This window comes from Chlorocebus sabaeus, chromosome 16 (genome assembly GCF_047675955.1).
Source record: "Chlorocebus sabaeus isolate Y175 chromosome 16, mChlSab1.0.hap1, whole genome shotgun sequence".
NCBI lineage: Eukaryota > Metazoa > Chordata > Mammalia > Primates > Cercopithecidae > Chlorocebus > Chlorocebus sabaeus.
In genome coordinates, this window is record NC_132919.1 from 80,458,026 (window position 1) to 80,475,888 (window position 17,863).

The following is a 17,863-nucleotide window of genomic DNA, read 5'->3' on the forward strand; positions in this document are numbered from 1 at the left end:
ATGGGGGCCCAGGTTATTCATGTTGTGTGTGATGACGTCACATCTTGGGTGTGTGGTCGGGCCTTGCAGGAGAGTGGGACAGAGGCCGGAGAGCGGACCAGGGTCTGGGCTGGACCTGGGCGGGAAGCAAGGTTCCCAGAGAAGTCAGCCGAGAAGGTTCTGGAGTTCCCGGGCAGCAAAGCAAATGCAGCCGGGGTCTGGGCTGTGGCTGGGTCGTGTGGGGTGGATGGTGTGCATGTGGCCTGCGGACCTTTCTGACCTGTGGGGAACCCTCCAGGCAAAGATGTCCGACTTGGAGTGGAAGCATCAAGGCCAAATGAGTCCAGAGGAAAAGCCGGACACCAGCGTCAGCTGGAGAGGCGGGTGGATGAGGACTTGTGCGTGTTATTGAAATGGTTCTCGAGGAGCCTGGCATGAGTGGTGTGGGCGGCTTTCTGTAGACAGAGCCCAGGAAGGGGCGTGACTTCCTCTTGTTGGCCTGAGGTGGCCGAGGCCCACCCAGTGTCCTTGGGGTGCCGTGGGGTCTGCACGTGTTCAGAGCCCTGAGCCCTGGTAGGAGCCAGTTCATTAGGAAGAGACACCAGCCTTGGAAGGGGAGCCTGGGTGTGCAGACAGCAAGAGCCGCACAGGCCGAGGAGAACATGAATGAGGTTTGGGCTTTTGAGTGGAGAGTGCGGCTGCTGTGAGGAAGAAGGAGCTTCTTGGAAACCACTTAGCTGAGCTGACGGACTTGCCAGCTTCCTGGAAAGTGACAGCCCAGGAGAAGTCGTCTCCCTGTTCCTGGGCTTCCAACCCCTCCAGAGCCCCCGCCGGAGGGGGGCGTGCTGAGGCCAGAGCCCGGGGTGACGACCACGCTCTGGGGGCCCTGGGGCACACTCCACCGTCACACTCTGTTCCGGGTTCCCAGATGCCGCTTCCTGGGAGGAGCAGCCGGGTCGCGTAGGGAGCCATGGGGCCCTGCAGCTGAGCTGACCGGCTTCCCTGTGTGTGTGGCTGGATTTGAGCCACGTTACCTTTGTCGGGGCAGCTTAGGTTGGGGATTGATTGACAGGGAAAGGAAAGGCCTTTAAACTTGGTCTAAATTTAGGCAAGCAGCCAAAAAATGGGATATTCCCGTGGGTGCAGGAGTCTTGCACCTCAGTCCTGAGCCTGAGCCCCGTGAGTCTCAGAGCATCCGGCACAGTGACCAGCATGCGGATGGTAGCGGGAGCCTCGTGGAAGAAGCTGCACAGACTCTGAAGAGACACAGACTTTGACAGGAGTGTGAGATGGGCAGGTCCGGAGTGTCCCCAGCCTGCACGGCCACAGACTTTGACAGGAGTGTGAGATGGGCAGGTCCGGAGTGTCCCCGGCCCGCACGGCCACAGACTTTGACAGGAGTGTGAGATGGGCAGGTCCGGAGTGTCCCCAGCCTGCACGGCCATGTCCTGCTGAGGTTGGATAGAAACATTTGAGAAGAAGGTCGAGAACTTGGCAAAGCAAATGGGAGCGGACGTGCTACGTAGCACGCAGGGAAGCAGCCTAAAAACCCTTGGATGTGGAGAAGGCTGTTTCTAATACACAGATTTGGAATGAAGTTGTAAGAAACGCATTTACAGTAGAGGCTACTGGGTAACAGCAGCAGAGATGGGGGGTGGTTAGGGAGGAGCCTGGGGGGACACGGAGGGGGCTGGGGGCAGAGACGAGGGACCAGCTTCTCTGTCCAGGCTCATCTTGGCTGGAGTTGGAGACTCTGGTCCTGAGTGGTCTCTGCCTTCTCCCCACTGAGCCCGGGGGCTCTTGAGCAGGTGGTGACTAACCCATGGGCAACTTCCATGTCCAGGGCCTGCCAGACATGCCAGCCCTATGACCCTGCTCCTAGGCGAGTGCTGTCCAGGCCCCCAACACCATCGGGCCCTTGTGGTGGCCTGTCCACACCCAGGCCCCCAACTTCCTCCCTGCACAGGTGAGCAAGTTGAGGCTCAGGGCAGCTGAGCCCACCTTTGCCTGCTCGGAGCCTGTTGTTCCAGCCCCAACCTGGCCAGACAGAGCCTTAGCCCCTGTGTTGGTCTCGCTTTGTTCTCACCGTGGGGGGATGCTGGGCACAGAGCCCCTTGTTCTTGTTCTCAGTGAGACCTGGTCCTGGGCCACCCCGGATGTTTCCCTGGGCTCCTGCCTGCTGTAGTGTGGGACATGGAGTTGCACCCCAGTGGGCGACATCCCAGGTTGTGGCACCTGCTGTCTTTCTGCAGAGTGAGCTGCGACACCTCCACTTGGGTGCCGGTTTCTCCCCTGTTCCACGGTTCAGTGAAGGACGCTTGTGCTGTCACTGATTCCAGCAGCCTCAGGCCGAAGTTTCTGGTATCTCCATCAGCCCAAGCTCCCAGTGTAACCCTTGGGAAGGATTTGCTGGGAGAAAGCCGCATGGTACCTGCTCATTCCGGCTCTCCTGGCGGGAAGCAGGGATGTGGCCCTGGGTGTTCTCAGGAGAGCTGGCTGTTCAGCTACTTTATTTGCGAAGCGATGACACGCACGAAGGTGTGAGGTTTTCGTGATGAAGTGCAGGGTGGTGGTGAGTGTGTTAAAGTCGAGGAGGGATCTGGATCCTGGCCTCGGAGGTGGGCAGGCCTGGGAGGCCTTTGAAAAACCCTGCTGCGGTTTATAGCTGTGAGGCTTTCTGTGTTTGGTTCAAAGTTTGTCATTTGTATTTTCTTAGGAAATTATTTATGTTGTTTCCAGAATTTCCAATCGTGGAACCTGAGAGTGGTCTCAGTAACACCATGCAGCCTTCGGGGCTGGAGCTGGGGCTCCGCTGGGGCGCCACTGGGAGGCTGTCGTGGGGTGGGAGGAGGTCCGCCTCTCCCATGTCAGAGCCTTGGGTGCTGCTGGTCCGCGATGCTTCTGGGGTCAGCTGTCACCGCCCCCCAGAACCGGCTGGGCCGGCTGCCCCCAGTCAATGTCCTGCCCGCCCAGGACAGCCGAGCGAGGCCTGGGCTCTGGTCCAGGCTTCGCAGACTGGGCAGGCGGCTGCATCCCTGACCTGACCCAGGCCTGCTTGCTCTGGTGTGCACCGACCTGCCAGCTTTGTGGCATGGGGCTCAGGCTGGTGGAGGTCAGTGGCTGGAACACTGTTGAAACCTGAAGCCCATTTACAGTGTATGTTTTAAGGAAAGGTCTCTTACAACATACCGAAGTGGAAACGTTTGTGTTGTTTGAAAACGATGAAATCCTTGTGAGTGGTTTCAGTCGTTGGGCGTGGTGTGGTCTGGGGAGCCCGTCAGGAAGTCAGTGTGACGTGGAAGTCCTCGGTGAGCAGTGTCTGTGGTGTGTGGCTCTCTTGCCACCTGTCTCAGGGCTCGGGGTTCGTGAGTGTCAGTGTCTGTGGATATGATGATGGAACTTGGTAAAATGCCTTTGCTCATTCAAATTCTTCTTTTTCCCCCAATTTCACTTTTTTATTAGGGCACTTTCCCGCATGGGATTGATATTTTGACCACAGCCGACTATTTTGCTGTCGGTAACAGAACCAACTGTTTCCTGGTTATAAGGTAAGTTTTTAATGTATATCACAAAAATAGAATATCCTAAAATCAGATTGGATGTCAAAAATCAGCTTCCACCATTTTCTTTTTTCATCCTGTAATGTCCACTAAATGTAACGTGGTTTTTGTGTGAAAAATTAAAAGTGGAATTGGGACAGTTATCGAAACTTGTGTTTCGTGTTGATTGGACTCACCTCATGCTTTACTCGGTAGATGGGAGACATTTACTCACATGTTAAAGTGGGGCTCAGCGTCAGGAGTGCAGCCTTGCCGTGAGTGCTGTCCCTGCTTATGATTTCTCTCCTGGTCGCCCCGTTTTACCCGTGCTGCTTCTGTGTCCCTGCTTATGATTTCTCTCCTAGTCGCCCCGTTTTACCCGTGCTGCTTCTGTGTCCCCGCTTATGATTTCTCTCCTAGTCGCCCCGTTTTACCCGTGCTGCTTCTGTGTCCCTGCTTATGATTTCTCTCCTAGTCGCCCCATTTTACCCGTGCTGCTTCTGTGTCCCTGCTTATGATTGCTCTCCTAGTCACCCAGTTTTACCCCGTTTTATCTGTGCGGGGCTTGGAGTTTGACAGGAAGCAGCTGCAAGCACGGCCGCGCCTCCTCCTGACACTTCCCTACTGGATGTCCTAAATGCTTTCCCAGTTTGAAATCTTGGATTAGAAGGGACTATTTCTTTTTCTGTTTCGGTGCTAGAAAGTGTTTTGAAGTTGAAGTTATCTGTAGATTGTTTATGAAATGAGTAAGAGGTATTTTAGAAATCAGGTTAGAAACAAATATTTAGCACCTCTAATTGCAGTTTACAGAATTATATCAAATTGTTCTAGTTGTATAATTAGGTACTGGGGAGGTTACTTCAGTTGTCTTAGTTGATCCATCGCAGCAGATATGCGAGAAAGGGTGTGACTTTATTTTTGGAGATGGAGTCTAGCTCTGTCGCCCAGGCTGGAGTGCCGTGGGGTGTGACTTTATGAAGTGATTTATTTGCCTTAAATTAGGACAAGAAGCATGCCTGATGCATGTTTAACATTATTAACCATTAAATACCTTAAGGATCGATTCCCCAACAGCCCTGCTGTGTAGACCGTGCAGAAAAGACGTTTCTCCATCACCAGCCTGGGCAGAATTTTCAAAATGTAGCATTTGAACCTCTTTCCCAGGAAGGATCTTTGAACACATTTATCTGTATTTTTATATCCTTTCAATTTTCCTCAACATTTAATGTCCTTTTTTGCCTTATCAGTTGTTTCCTATTAATACTTGGCCATATATTTTATGTGGAAAATCTACTGGCCGGGTGCAGTGGCTCACGCCTGTAATCCCAGCACTCTGGGAGGCCAAGGCAGGTGGATCACCTGAGGTCAGGAGTTGGCGAAACCCCGTGTCTACTAAAAATACAAAAATTAGCCAGGCGTGGTGGCAGGTGCCTGTAGTCCCAGCTACTCAGGAGGCTAAGGCAGGAGAATCACTCGAGCCCAGAAAGCGGAGGTTGCAGTGAGCCGAGATCGCGCCACTGCGCTCCAGCCTGGACAACAGAGTGAGACTCCATCTCAAGAAACAGAAAATCTACCGCCTTTTCCCGAGTTTTCTGGGTAACATACCTGACAGCTAATGGAAGCTTCAGCATGTTTCCCTTGTTGCTGAGGTTTCTAAGCCAGCCTAAAACTCGCATGTAATAGCTGTGTGCGTTTTATAAAAACATTTGCCAACATGAGACCTGGGTCCAGGCATGTCTTCCCTCAGTGTGTTTGGCTTCCTCACGGTGCCAGGCCCTGCGTGCAGACCAGATGCCACCTTGTGAGGACACACCGGCAGGCAGGCCCCTCCAATCCTGAGTGCGGCATCGCGGGGACCGGCGGTTGTGGCTGCACCCTAGCACCACGGGGCCCCCTGTACCTGAGGCAGGGTCCTACTGTCAGCCTGGACCTTGGAGTGAGGGGGGCCAGTGGCCCCCTGTACCCGAGGCAGGGTCCTGCTGTCGGCCTGGACCTTGGAGTGAGGGGGGCAGTGGTCCTGTTCAGCAGAGGGCATGGGATTGGGCACAGCCCAACAGGGAGGAGAGTTAACAGGGCCCTGGGCCCTGGTGGGGAGCTGTTGGGGGCCTCTGAGCCATGGTGAAGAGTGTGGATTGTCCTGAGGTCCTGGCACTTTGATGGTCAGGTCTGTGTTTTGAATATATCACTGTGGCAGTATTTGGTGACTGGAAATAAGGAGAGGGCTTGGGGGCTCTCGGGAAAGGGGAGAGGGTTGGGGGCCTGGAGGTGTGCCCACTGGAGGAGGGTGGGAGTCGCCAGGGTGTTACACAGGGTCTCAGGGCAGTGTTGGCATCGCTCCGCAGGTGGAGGGCACAGCCGAGGGCAACACTATCGTTGAGTGTGAGGAGGTCGGGGCTCAGCTTACACATGCCGGCCTGTGAGGAAACTTCAGCTGTGCTGACACGGAGATGTTTCCTCTGCAAATTGGAGTTTCAGACACACAGACTGGAACTGAACTAATGGAAGGGCCCCCTGGGAAGACTGTCAGGCGAGACGAGGAGGATGGGGGAACCAGCCGTCGCCCCACTCTCCTGTTTATCGTCACAGCCGCGTTGAGGATTTTTGTAAATGTTAACACCTGTAAATTCGTACCTGTCACCACAATCAAGACGAGAAAAGACCCAGGTTTCCCCTTGCCCTTTTGGGGTCCCTCCCCTCCCACACACCCTTCTTCAGGCAACCCTGGTCTGTTGCTGTCACTGCAGCTGTGTCTGTGTTTCCCGAAGCTCTGTGTGAATGGGTTCAGGCACTGGGCACCCTCCTCACTCACACTGGCTTCCTCTGCTCCGTGCTTCCTGCAGACTTTTCCGCCTGTGGGGACCATCCACGGAGCCTCCAGGGCCGGGGGTGGGGTGCACAGCGTCTGTCTCCACTCACCTGGTGAGGGGCTTCTGGGCAGTGTCCCGTCTGGGTTATCACAAATGCAGCTGCGGTGAACGTGTGTGTACACGTCTGTCTTTGGCCTGCACTCTTGTTGTCTGGCATAGATGCCCAGAGCTGGGTGGCTGTGCTGTAAGTTTTTTTTTGTCCTTTTGAGACAGAGCCTTGCTCTGTCACCCAGGCTGGAGTGTGGTGGCACAGTCACGGCTCACTGCAGCCTCGACCTCCTGAGTCCAAGCGATCCTCCCACCTCAGCCTCCCGAGTAGCTGGGACCACAGGTGCACACCACCACGCCCGGCTAATGTTTGTATTTTTTTGTAGAGATGACAAATCATGTTGCCCAGGGTGGTCTTGAACTCCTGGTCTCAAGTGGTCTGCCTGCCTTGACCTCTGAAAATGCTGGCATTACAGGCATGAGCCACCACACCCTGCCTGTAACTTCTTACGAAATGGCCACACGACTTTCAGCGCGGTGGCGCCACTTACGAAATGGCCACACGACTTTCAGCGTGGTGGTGCCACGCACCCCCCGGGCCGGATGGTAGCTCGGGGTCCGGGGTCCTGGCCGGCACTGGGGGTGTTTGGTCTTTCAAGCTTGGCTACTGTCGTGGGGTGTGGAAGCAGCTCACTAACTTGTGTCTAGTGACTGATGATGCTGTTTCAGTCATCATCCATTTCGGGGGCGTGTTTAACAAACCGTTCGCCCATTCATTAGGTGAGTGGTTTTCTTCCTATTGAGAATTCTTCATGCGTTCTGCATACAATTCCTTTTTTCAGATGCTTCGTTGCTACATATTTCCTCCCACTCTGTGGCTTTTCCTTTCAGTATCCCGTATATTCCTAAGTCAAAGCCTTTTTTTAAAAAAAAATCAGCTTTGGGCCGGGCGCAGTGGCTCATGCCTGTAATTCCAGCACTTTGGGAGACTGAAGTAGGCAGATCACGATGTCAAGAGACCATCCTGGCCAACATGGTGAAACCCCGTCTCTACCAAAAATACAAAAATTAGCCGGGCGTGGTGGTGCTCACCTGTAGTCCCAGCTGCTCGGGAGGCTGAGGCAGGAGAATTGCTTGAACCCAGGAGGTGGAGGTTGCGGTGAGCCGAGATCGCGCCCCTGCACTCCAGCCTGGTGACAGAGCAAGACTCCACCTCAAAAAAAAAAAAAAAAAAAAAAAAAAAATTCAGCTTTATCTTTGTATCTACTTTATTACATGTAGTTTACATGTAGTAAAATCGCCAGTTTTCAGTATGGGTTTCAGTATGGCAGTGAGTGTGGCAGATGTGAGCCGTTGAATGACCACACCATGGTCAGCACGGTGCACACGACCCTCCCTCCGGGAGGCCCCGTCCCGCCGGCACTCCTGTCCCTGGGGCTCCACCAGTTTAGAATCTGCAGGTGGCTTCCTTTGTCAGCTCCTTGCCTCCTCAGCTCCCTGTGTTTCGGGGTTCCTCAGTGGTTCTCGCTGCGTGGTCGCCCCACCAGTTGAGGGGCTTTGAGCCCCGTGGGTTTTGGTGTGAGTGCGTGGCACGGCTTCTGTTCTCCCTGTGGCTGTTTTCTGTCGGAGTGAGCAGACATGAGGACTTCGGGTGTTTGGTCTCTTCCTGCTGTTGTAAATTTCCTCCTCTGATTTCTGGTATCTTCAGCGTCGAGTGTCCTTTTAAAAATATATTTTGTCGTCTTTTGCTTTTCAATAATTTTTTATGTTCGTATTGTATAAGCTCCTCAAAGCAAGGAAGCCTCAAAGTCGACTGTTTGCTTGTGTATTTCCTGAATTGGTGAATGACATCCCGTCCACATACTCAGCTCACTTGCTTCTCCTTCTCTCATTGCCCACACATGGCTGGTGACCTCGGTCTGCCACTTCCACATCCCTAATAGACCTCAGACATGCCTCATCCTGGGACCCTCTGTATGCCATCACCTCACTTCCAGCTGCCTTTGTCTCGCAGAAGCCTCTGAGCTGACCCTGCACCCTCATGCCCTGACCTCTCCCATCTGTGCTTTGCCCGTGGGTTCTGTCTGGTTTGCTCATGGCCAGAGTCCATTTTCTTTCACATCTCTGCCTGCCCTGGCTCCCTCCAGCCCCTCCGTCTCTCCCACCTTCTGGTGGATACTCACCTTGGTTCTCATACTCTTCTCCTCTGGGACCTTGGGTACCCAGGGCACACCCCTTTTTCTGCCGCCTTGGGCCAGGGGCTCAGGAGCATGTCTTCTTCAGGGTCAGTTGCTAGTTGGTGCCCTTGCCTGCGTGAGCACTCAGGTGGCCTTGCCTCTATCTGCTGCTTTCCATGAAGTCACTGGCCGCCTGCCTGCTTCTCTGGAACCCTGCTGTCTGGGACCCTGCTGTCTGGGACACCTGCTGCTGGGCTCTAGGACGCAGTTGGATGCATCTGCCTTCTGGGCGTGCAGCCCCAGGGCCCCTGCAGCACCTCTGTGCCAGGGTCCAGGGTGACATGGTTCTCAGCGTCATGGCACTGTTTCCCACAGCTCGTCTGCTGCCTGATTTCTCAGTTTTTTCTGAGTTTCTCGCAGGCTGTTTCCTCGCCTTCCGAGGGGCTCTGTCTCCATCTGCTTCCTTTCTCTTGTCTCCCTGGCTGACTTTCCCAGGCCGGTGCCTTGCAGCAGGTGCCTGTCTGCCTGTCCGAAGTTCACGCTCATGCCTGGGCCCCTCTGCAGTCAACGTTCTTCCTGGGCCCCGCTCCTCTGTCTGCTCTCGGGTGCCGTGGTGGAGGCCATGGCAACACAGGTGGAGGCCATGGCAACACAGGGTGGCGGTGGTGGCAGGTTCAGTTAATCCGTGCAAGCAGCTGGAGTTTTAGATAAATGAATTATAGAAACCACATGGTGTAAAATTGAGAGGGGACAGGAGTGATCAGGGAAAACCAAACCTGTCTCTCGACTCTTCCCGGTGCCGCCATCATGCCTGGTTTCCTGTGTGTCCGAGAGAGTCTGCTCCTGTCGTGTGTGGACCGACCTCCGAGCTCATCAGCAGAGGCTGGCTGACGTGAGAGCTCCTGGGTCTTAGAGACGATACAGACCCGGGCCACCGCGGCAAGGAAGGGGAGGGGATGCCCCGTCTGTTCTCTCACCCACGCTTCCCGGAGAGCCTTTTGCGTCTGGACGTCAGGCGTGATCTTCATAGATCCCCCACGTGGCCTTTGGGTCCATCCAGTTTTTTGCTGTGATAAACAAGGTGGATGTTTTTGTGTCTGCAGTTCGTCACCTGTGTGGTTATTTTGGAATGGGTTACCGAAAGCGGAGATGCTGGACCTGAGGGTCCGCGTGTTCTCAGTTTCCTGCGCGTTGTTGGCCACCGTCCACTGGGGCTGTGCCCAGGTGCTGCCCAGCAGGCTCGGTGTCCTGCTTCCCGCAGCTCCGGCTGCAGACCCCGGGGCTTGGGCCGTCGGACGGCTGAGCGGAGGCTTCCTTTTCTTTTCCTCCGTGCCGGTGGCTGCACCGCTTCAAGTGGTTGAAGTGTGTGTATGTTTTCTGTAAACTTTTTGATGATATTTCTGCTACACTGTTTTTTTTTATTGATTCAGAAGAACTTGTTTATTTTAGGGAATCCTCCTGTTGGTAAGACCAGTTGCGGATGTTTTTTCCGATTTTGTTGTTTGACTTTTGACTTTGTTTTTGGTGTTTCCTGGTAGACTTTTTTCAGCATATGTGTTCGTAGGGATCGATTTCTTTTATGGCTCTGGGTTTTGAGTCATAATTAGAAAGGCATTTCCTACCTGGAGATTATTTTTTAAAAGTCTTCCATGTTGTTTTCACAAGATGTAACTTTTATTTTTGAGACATAATTTGCTTTCAGCTGCCCCCGTATGGAGTGGACGGTTGTGGAGGGGCTGATGGTGTGTCCACCTGCGTCACCTGCATCTTCCTTGAGAGTGGAGCTCCCACCACTCCACGCCACCCTCCCTCCTCCCAGCCTGTGAGCCGCTGCCCCGCCCTCGATGTGGAGCAGGGCTGGCCCTCGTGGAGGGTCCTATCCACCGAATCAGAGGGAACACACTCCTGTGTGTCAGTGTTCTTTGCTCAGTGTAGCGCACCTGGGGCCTGTCCACAGTGCGTGTGTCCTCAGCGCGTGTGTCCACAGCTCCTTTTTGTGATGAGTTGTATGCAGTGTTCTGTGGCATTACAGTTTTTCTGTGAGTTTGCCTGACATTGGGTTATTTTGAGTTTTTGACTCTGGTGAATAAAGCAGTTGTATATATTTATTTAGAAATCATCTTCATGTGGATGTATATTTTCATTTCTTTCAGATAAAGAGTTAAAAGGGAATTTTTGTATATTTTATAAGAAACTGCCAAACTGTTTTGCAAAATGGCTCGTTTTCCCACATCTGTGCCAACACTTGGTATTTGTCAGTCTTTTAAAATTTTGCCCATTCGAGTGGGGGTAATGGTTTAACAATTAGCATTCCTGGCTGAATACTGATGTTGAACATCTTTTCATGTGTTTATTGGCCTTTTATTTATTTTCTTTTATGATGTCTCTGTACAAATTTTGTGCCAATGTTTTGTTTGGGGTTTATCTTTTTACATTCTGGTACAAGTCAGCTTGCCTGTGGATTTTCTTAAAAGTTTTTAACCGCTGTACGAGGTGTGACGGGGACACGTTCGCTGTGTATGGAGTGCAGGGCTTTACCGAAGTGCAGCTGGCACACGCTCACCGAGCGCACAGCTTCCTGCGTGTGAGGCCTGAGCACAGCCATCACCCTGGAGCCTCCCCGTGTCTGCTCCCTGTAATTCCCGCCTCGGTCCTCCCCCACCCGGAGGCCACCACTGACCTGCCTCTGTGGGTGTGGATTAGTTTCCCGTCCTTGAGTTTTGTGTGGATGAAACGAAGCCGTGTGACTCATTTTGTCAGGCTTCTTTGGCTTGGGGTAGTTGAGATTCAGGTTGTGTGTGTTGCTGCTGAGTATTCGATTGTGTGGATCAACCACGGTTTGTTTTCTCCGTAGATGATGTCAGGACGGTTTCCGGTTTCCGCTGTTACACGTCACACATGAAGCTATATGCACAAATGCTCTTTTCTTTGGCGTAGCTGCTCGGGGGGCATGGCTGGGTCATGTGGTAGATTTGAAGAAATGGGCGAACTGGTTTTGAAAGTAACTGTGCTGAATTCCCCCCGTAGGCAGTGCGTTCTCGGCCTTCCACGTCTCACCGCCTCTCCCTGCTGTCTTTTCCAGTGTGTACATTGCCGGCTTTCCTGAGTACACCCAGCCGATGATAGACCACCTGGTTACCATGAAGATCAACCACTGGGATGGGTAGGTTTTCAGTTTGTGTTTTTCTAAGAGTTTTTTTTTTTTTTTCCCCAAAGGAGAGATTCAGTTGAGCTTCTAAGCCTTGAGTGTATTTTCTCACTGTGGATGTCGTATTTTAAAATAACTTCTGAGAGGTAATATGAATTCCAGTCTTCATGCGCATGTGTTGGTCATGGTCTGTCTCCAGTTCCACTTCTGGAGACCTTGGTCCCGTGTGTCCGACGTGTTGGTGTTCCCGTGCGAGTGCCCACGCTGGTGTGTTGCGGAGTGCCGCTGCGTCCGAGGGGGCGCAGGTGGAACTTGGAGGTGGAGCCTCTGTCATCTCCCTCAGCGGGCGGTGCTTCCCCCCGACTCTGCTCCACGTGGCTCCACAGTGGTTTCTGCGCTGTCTGCTGGGAGCCCAGCAGTTTTTAGTGGCTGTTTTCATAATTACAGTAGCAGCTTCAGAGTTTCTTTGCATTTCATAGGCAGTTAAATGTGTCTCAAAGGAAAAGCGAAGTGCGGTCTGGAGCATAAACAGAGCGTTAGTGCCGTGACCGCTGCCCCGAGGAGGTCAGGGTCCCCTCCTAGGACAGTGCCATGCTGTGGCACTCCTCACGGGAGCCCTGAGGAGCAGCAGGTGCCTGTGGGTGGAGGTGGCTTTGTGAGGGTGCAAGTCCAGAATCTCAGTTTGACAGTTGGTGTGACGTGGAGGAGGTCCTTTCTGATCCATGGGGGATGCGTTTGCTGCTGCCTGGGGAGAGGCCCAGCTGCCTGCCGTGGTCCAGGCAGGGCTCTCAGGGCTGGGAGCCTCTGGGAAAGGAATCCTGGGTAGGTAGCACTCGGGCTGCCGGGGGAAGACCCTCCCTTCCCTTCCTGGTGATCGTTCGCTTCCAGAGAAGGGTGTGAGTTCCTGACCCTCGGGGTGTCCCTGCACATGTTACACCAAAGCTCTCTCCATTAGAGTGAAAGGTCCCCTAAGCCAGACCTTGGGAAAATGAGTGAATTAGTCAGTTGTATCAGCCGACTAGTCAATAACATCTTTAAAACCAAAGTTACAGATGTATATCCATGGTGTCAGAGCTGTGGGACTCTCCAGCTGTTCCTGTGTCGCCTGTTTCTGCCTTAGTTCTGTCAGCCTTTCCTTCACGTGTTTTGGGCAGCAGATACACTCGCGGCTTTTGCCTCTTCCTAATGTATTGACCCTTTATCTTTAAGGAACAGCCCTCTTTGTCTCATGTTAGATTTCTTGCCTTAAAGTAACTGATGACTAGTGTAGTACCTGGGTTGGCAAGCTTTTCTTTAAAGGGCTAGATAAACATGGTAGATCTCTGTTCCATATGCTTTGCTTTATTTTATTTAGTTTATGTAACCCTTGAAAAATGCGAAAACCATTCTTAGCTGAGGGCCGTCCTGACAAGCAGCAGCCTCGGGCTGGGCTTGCGGCTGCAGACTGCGTTGCCTCCGCTTCCCAGGTGCTTTGTCTTTCCCGCTCCCTCAGAGTTGCGGGCGATGGTCTGGTAGACGGCACACGGTTGGGGGTTGCTCAGGGTGTGAGTTTCCTGGCACATGAAACGCCACCTGCCTCGAAGAGCTCTTTGTTTACTGTTGGAAGTGGACCCTGAGCAGGGCCCTCAGCTGACACCGGAGGGGCTATGGCAGGTGGTGCTGCCAGTGTGGGTGTCTGCCCTCGTGCCTTGTTTCACTGTGGTGCTGTGGGTTTGGTGGTTTCAAATAGTTAGAATACAGACACCCACCTTCTGCACGTTTTCACCTTCACGTTTTGCTTCTTTGTTGTTATGTGGTCGCCATCATGATGATTTTAAGTCATGACCACTTGCCGCTCCATCTGGGTCTGGAGGGGCTGGGGGCGCGGGCTCTGCAGTTCACGCCCGGCTTTACCGTCTGCCTCTGTGTGGAGCTCTGGAAGGAGAGGTGGGCTCAGGAGGGGCTCTGGCCTCTTGAGCTGGCTTTGGGTCAGCCTTCCGCCATCCTCGTGTTCAACCGCTGGGTGCTTTCAGTGTGTGTCTGATGAGGCACTTACTGGATATGTGCCCCAGATTTGGTGGGTGAGCCTTAGGAAATTCCTTCTGTTCACCCCTTGTAATCCGTGGAGGGACCGTTTCACGTGGCTCTGTCTCAGACTCGCATCCTCCGGGTAGTGTGGGGGTGGGGAGGCCGAGGACCCAGTTGCCACCTGGCCCTGAGACGGAATGGCACCTGTGTCCCAAGAAGAACCGTGGTTAGCCGTGTGACCTTGCTGTGGTAGACTGTCCCTGTCGTCTGTTGGAGTCGGAGGTTCTTGTGCTGGTTTGTGTGTGTGAGTGAGTGAGCCTCTGCCAAGTGGTGGGTTGAGGACTGATGGATGTTGTCTCCCTCACTTTCTCTTTATGAATTGAATAAAGCCAGAATTGTCCAAGTGAAGGCACTAACGATGTTCTCTCCTCACTCTCAGGGTCATCCGAGAGCTGGCTGTGAAGGCGCTGCACAACCTGACCCAGCGAGCGCCCGAGTACAGCGCCACGCAAGGTGGGTGTGTGTCCCGGCCGGCCTGCGGGCACCACGCTCGCGCACCGCAGAAAGGCCCGGGTTGCTGGTTTCAAACTCTGGGGGCTGAAAATAAGGTTCTGCGTCTGTCTTGGTGAGAAGCATCTGAGGAACTAGCTGTGGACTTGATCGGGGGACAGGCTGTGAGGACGGAGGCGGTGAGTGGGTCCGCCTGCGTGGCAGGGAGCCGCTGGACTGTTATGTACACCGAAGCCTGTGGTGGTCCCGCCAGACGCCTGACAGGCGGTGCTGCTTCCCTGGTCTGTAGTTGGCTTGCACCTGCCACACGCGACCCACCACACGTGACGCACCACGCAGGAATGCACTTGGGAATTGGGCAGGGTGTATAGAAAGAAAGGGCCTGAATGGGAGACTCAAAGTCTGCCCCGGACTAAAATCACCTTGGAATGGCTCAGCTAAGCCTGCACTTCTTACGCTTCACCAATGAAGAGAGAAATCCCATTTGTTCTGTCTTGTTCTTTCTACTTGGAATAAATAATCATCTGACTTAAATGTAGGGAAGAATACCACATTTCTCAACATTACCCTCACTCCCCTGACATTTATTACAGGGGCTCCACTGGAGGCCGGATTGTGGCTGTTGGGTGGAGTTACTGATGTGACGCCTGTTCCACATCCTGTGGGGGCTTGTTAATTCCTAAGGGATCTTTCAGCTTTGTGGTCTGTGAACGAGGCGTCCATGTCATGGGTTTAGTGTGGTGCTGCCCTACTTTCCAATGCACAATTAACCTTTGCTGACAGCTGACACTGAGGGGCCGGCTTTGTCCCCTGTCAGGGTGGAGAGCATGGACACCCAGGATGGGATTGTGACCTTTTGTAGATTTCTCTGATTCTCGAAAAACCTGTCACCCCCAGCCGCCACATCTTAACCTCTCTGGTTCTCAGCCCATCGCAAACCTGGCAGCACTTGGGAAGGCGAAGGCTCGGGGGGCTTGGTTTCCCCCGCAGGTGTGGCAGAGCCTCCTCCCTCTGTGGCCGCGAGGGTTCTGAGGAGTCTGTGCTTTCTGAGTAAACTCAGAGTAGAGGCACCGCCCCTGGGGCAGCCCTGCCTCCGTCCTGCTCCGCCCCCTCCACCACCCAGGCAGCCAGGCAGAGCCCCTGCCAGGACCAGAGGCCACCCTTCACCGACAAGGAAGGCCTGGGGAGTGTGTCCTCCTCTTTTGTGCTGCCTCTCTTGTCTGAGTTACCCACCCCGTCTGGGGCATTTGGGAGCACGCAGCAGCCTCTGTCCTGTTACCCTTGGTGTCTCAGAGGCCATCTGCATCACCACGGGTGCCCTCCTGGGCACTGGGGTGATGACCCTGAGGGATGCCACTGTTGGTGTGTGAGTGTGGTCGTCCCACAAGCCGTCTGTGTGTGCACGCTGTCACCTGCCCTCCCGGCCCTGTGTGGGTGTCTGTGGGCGTCCCACTGGTTGTCTGTGTGTACACACTGTCACCTGCCCTCCAGGCCCTGTGTGGGTGTCTGTGGACATCCCACCGGTCATCTGTGTGTACACACTGTCACCTGCCCTCTCGGCCCTGTCTCTTGCAGTCTTCCCGAGGCTGCTGTCCATGACGCTGAGTCCAGACCTACACACGAGGCACGGGTCGATTCTTGCCTGCGCGGAGGTTGCTTACGCCTTGTACAAACTTGCAGCCCAAGAGAACAGGTAGGAAGAGCAGGTCTCGAGGAGACACAGGGCTCCGTTCCTGATCCCCTTGCCATATAATTACAGTGCTCTCCACTTCGGGGCTATCTCATCCCTTCTAATTTTTGTTTATTTGCACCAGTGGCACAGTTGTTAGGCCCCAGGTTGTACTGACGGAGTGTGTGAGTGGCCCTCTCCTGACCGTCGTGCCAGGGTGGACCACCCACCTCTCTTCACGGGGTGCGTCACCCAGATGGGTCGGGCGTCTCCCCCCGGTCACCCTGCCCCTGCCGCCTCCTTGTGCACCTCCTGGTCTCAGAGGTGACGAGTGAGGTCCTGACAGCAAAGGTCCTTTTTCCAAGATGGCATCGAGCAACTTGCATGTTCAGTGTCCTTTCTTCATCACGTCTGATAGTTTAAAATGCCAGAGAACATGCACTTTTCTTTTGAATTTTTCAGTTGGCTATGTTTGTACAAATAATAATAAAGCATGAAAAATACGGGGTCGCTGGGAAGTTGTGTGCAGGAGGCTGTAAGGCATTGACTGTCTTACGTTTCCTCCCGGTTGACTCTTCCTCAAAAGTAAAAACTCTCTGACTTACCATAGTGATGGTGACCTGGTTCTCGGACTCCAGTTTGAGAAACAATTTTAAGTTATGCTCTGTGCATTGAGACAGTTCCTGGCAACGGATTGAGAGCAGGGTATCGGCCGCCTCCCGCCCCAGCCTGAGGGAGCTCTGGTCAGTCCCGAGCTCAGATGCACAGTACAACTCCTTCAGGGACGCTCGCTCGCTCGTGTGGGTGTGGCCGATGCCCGTGCAAGACCTGGCCTCGATGGCGCTGCTCTGTGGTGGAGGAAGAAGGCGCATGGAGTGGGGTCTGGGGAGAACCAGGCAGGAGCTCCCAGGGTCCTCCAGTTGGGTCCCACAGAGCCTGTGACATTCCCCCAGCAGTGAAATGTGACCTCACCTGTGAGGTGTCTATCAGGGAAGCACGTTTGAGCCTCAGTGCCTAGGCCAGCCTGGAGTCTGGCTATGTGGGCACCTCCACCTGGCACAAAACAAAATTCCAGACCCCCAGGAGGAAAGCAGGTGACCGGAGTAAAGCACACGGTTTGTGCAGATTGAGCCAGCGAGGGGGCCTCATCCAGCAGGGCTTGGTGGGAACCCTGCTGGCATCCAGGCCCCCAGATGCCAGCCCAGGGCTGATCTCGCCAGGGGCCTTCCCTCGGATGGCAGTGGACATGAGCTCTCGTCTCAGCCTCACCTGGACTTGTCTGTTTTCCAAGATGGTCACATTGGCAGGGGTCACAGCTTTAAGGGAATGTCCCAACATCCTCTTCCTTTGACCAGGCACTGCTTCATCTAAAGTCACAAATGGGCCGGGCGCGGTGGCTCATGCCTGTAATCCTAGCTCTTTAGAAGGTGGAGGTGGGGGGATTGTTTGGGCCCAGGAGTTTGAGACCAGCCTGGGCAGCACAGTGAGACCCCATCTCTAAAATGAAATAAATACAATAAAATAAAGAAAACAGTGCAATACAAAACAATATAATAGAATAAAAAAATAATCAGAGGTATGCCCTGCAGAGGTCTCTGGGACCCACCAGGACCTGAACAAGATGAGACTTTGCTGAGCCCATGCTCCTCCGAGTGTACCCGGGGTTAGGGTCTTGGGGGTTGTGACCTCAGCTTCTCCGAGTGTACCCGGGGTTGGGGTCTTGGGGTGTGTGGCCTCAACTCGCTGTTTGACCTTCTGCAGGCCTGTCACGGACCATCTGGACGAGCAGGCAGTGCAGGGCCTGAAGCAGATTCACCAGCAGGTTTGTGTGCAGCCTCTGGGTGTGCCCCTGGGAAGGCATCACAGGGCCTCCCACCCTTCCCAGGCAGGGTCTGCAGTCCTGGTGGCCACTGTGCTCCGTCAGTCCTGGGCTCAGTGGTGGAACCTGGGTGTGATCGCTCTGGGAACAGGCTCTACGC

At 54.1% G+C, this 17,863-nt stretch overlaps 1 protein-coding gene across 2 annotated transcripts in view; it reads left to right on the forward strand.

The window, feature by feature from the left end:
* Positions 1–17,863, forward strand: part of TBCD (tubulin folding cofactor D) — a 183,903-nt gene that overhangs the window by 132,499 nt on the left and 33,541 nt on the right. For both annotated transcript variants that reach the window (XM_008013393.3, XM_073005522.1), the window contains exons 17-21: positions 3,442–3,527; positions 11,633–11,713; positions 14,145–14,218; positions 15,791–15,908; positions 17,646–17,706. In XM_008013393.3, the coding sequence (XP_008011584.3) occupies positions 3,442–3,527; positions 11,633–11,713; positions 14,145–14,218; positions 15,791–15,908; positions 17,646–17,706 (420 nt within the window). The remainder of the gene's footprint in view (positions 1–3,441; positions 3,528–11,632; positions 11,714–14,144; positions 14,219–15,790; positions 15,909–17,645; positions 17,707–17,863) is intronic.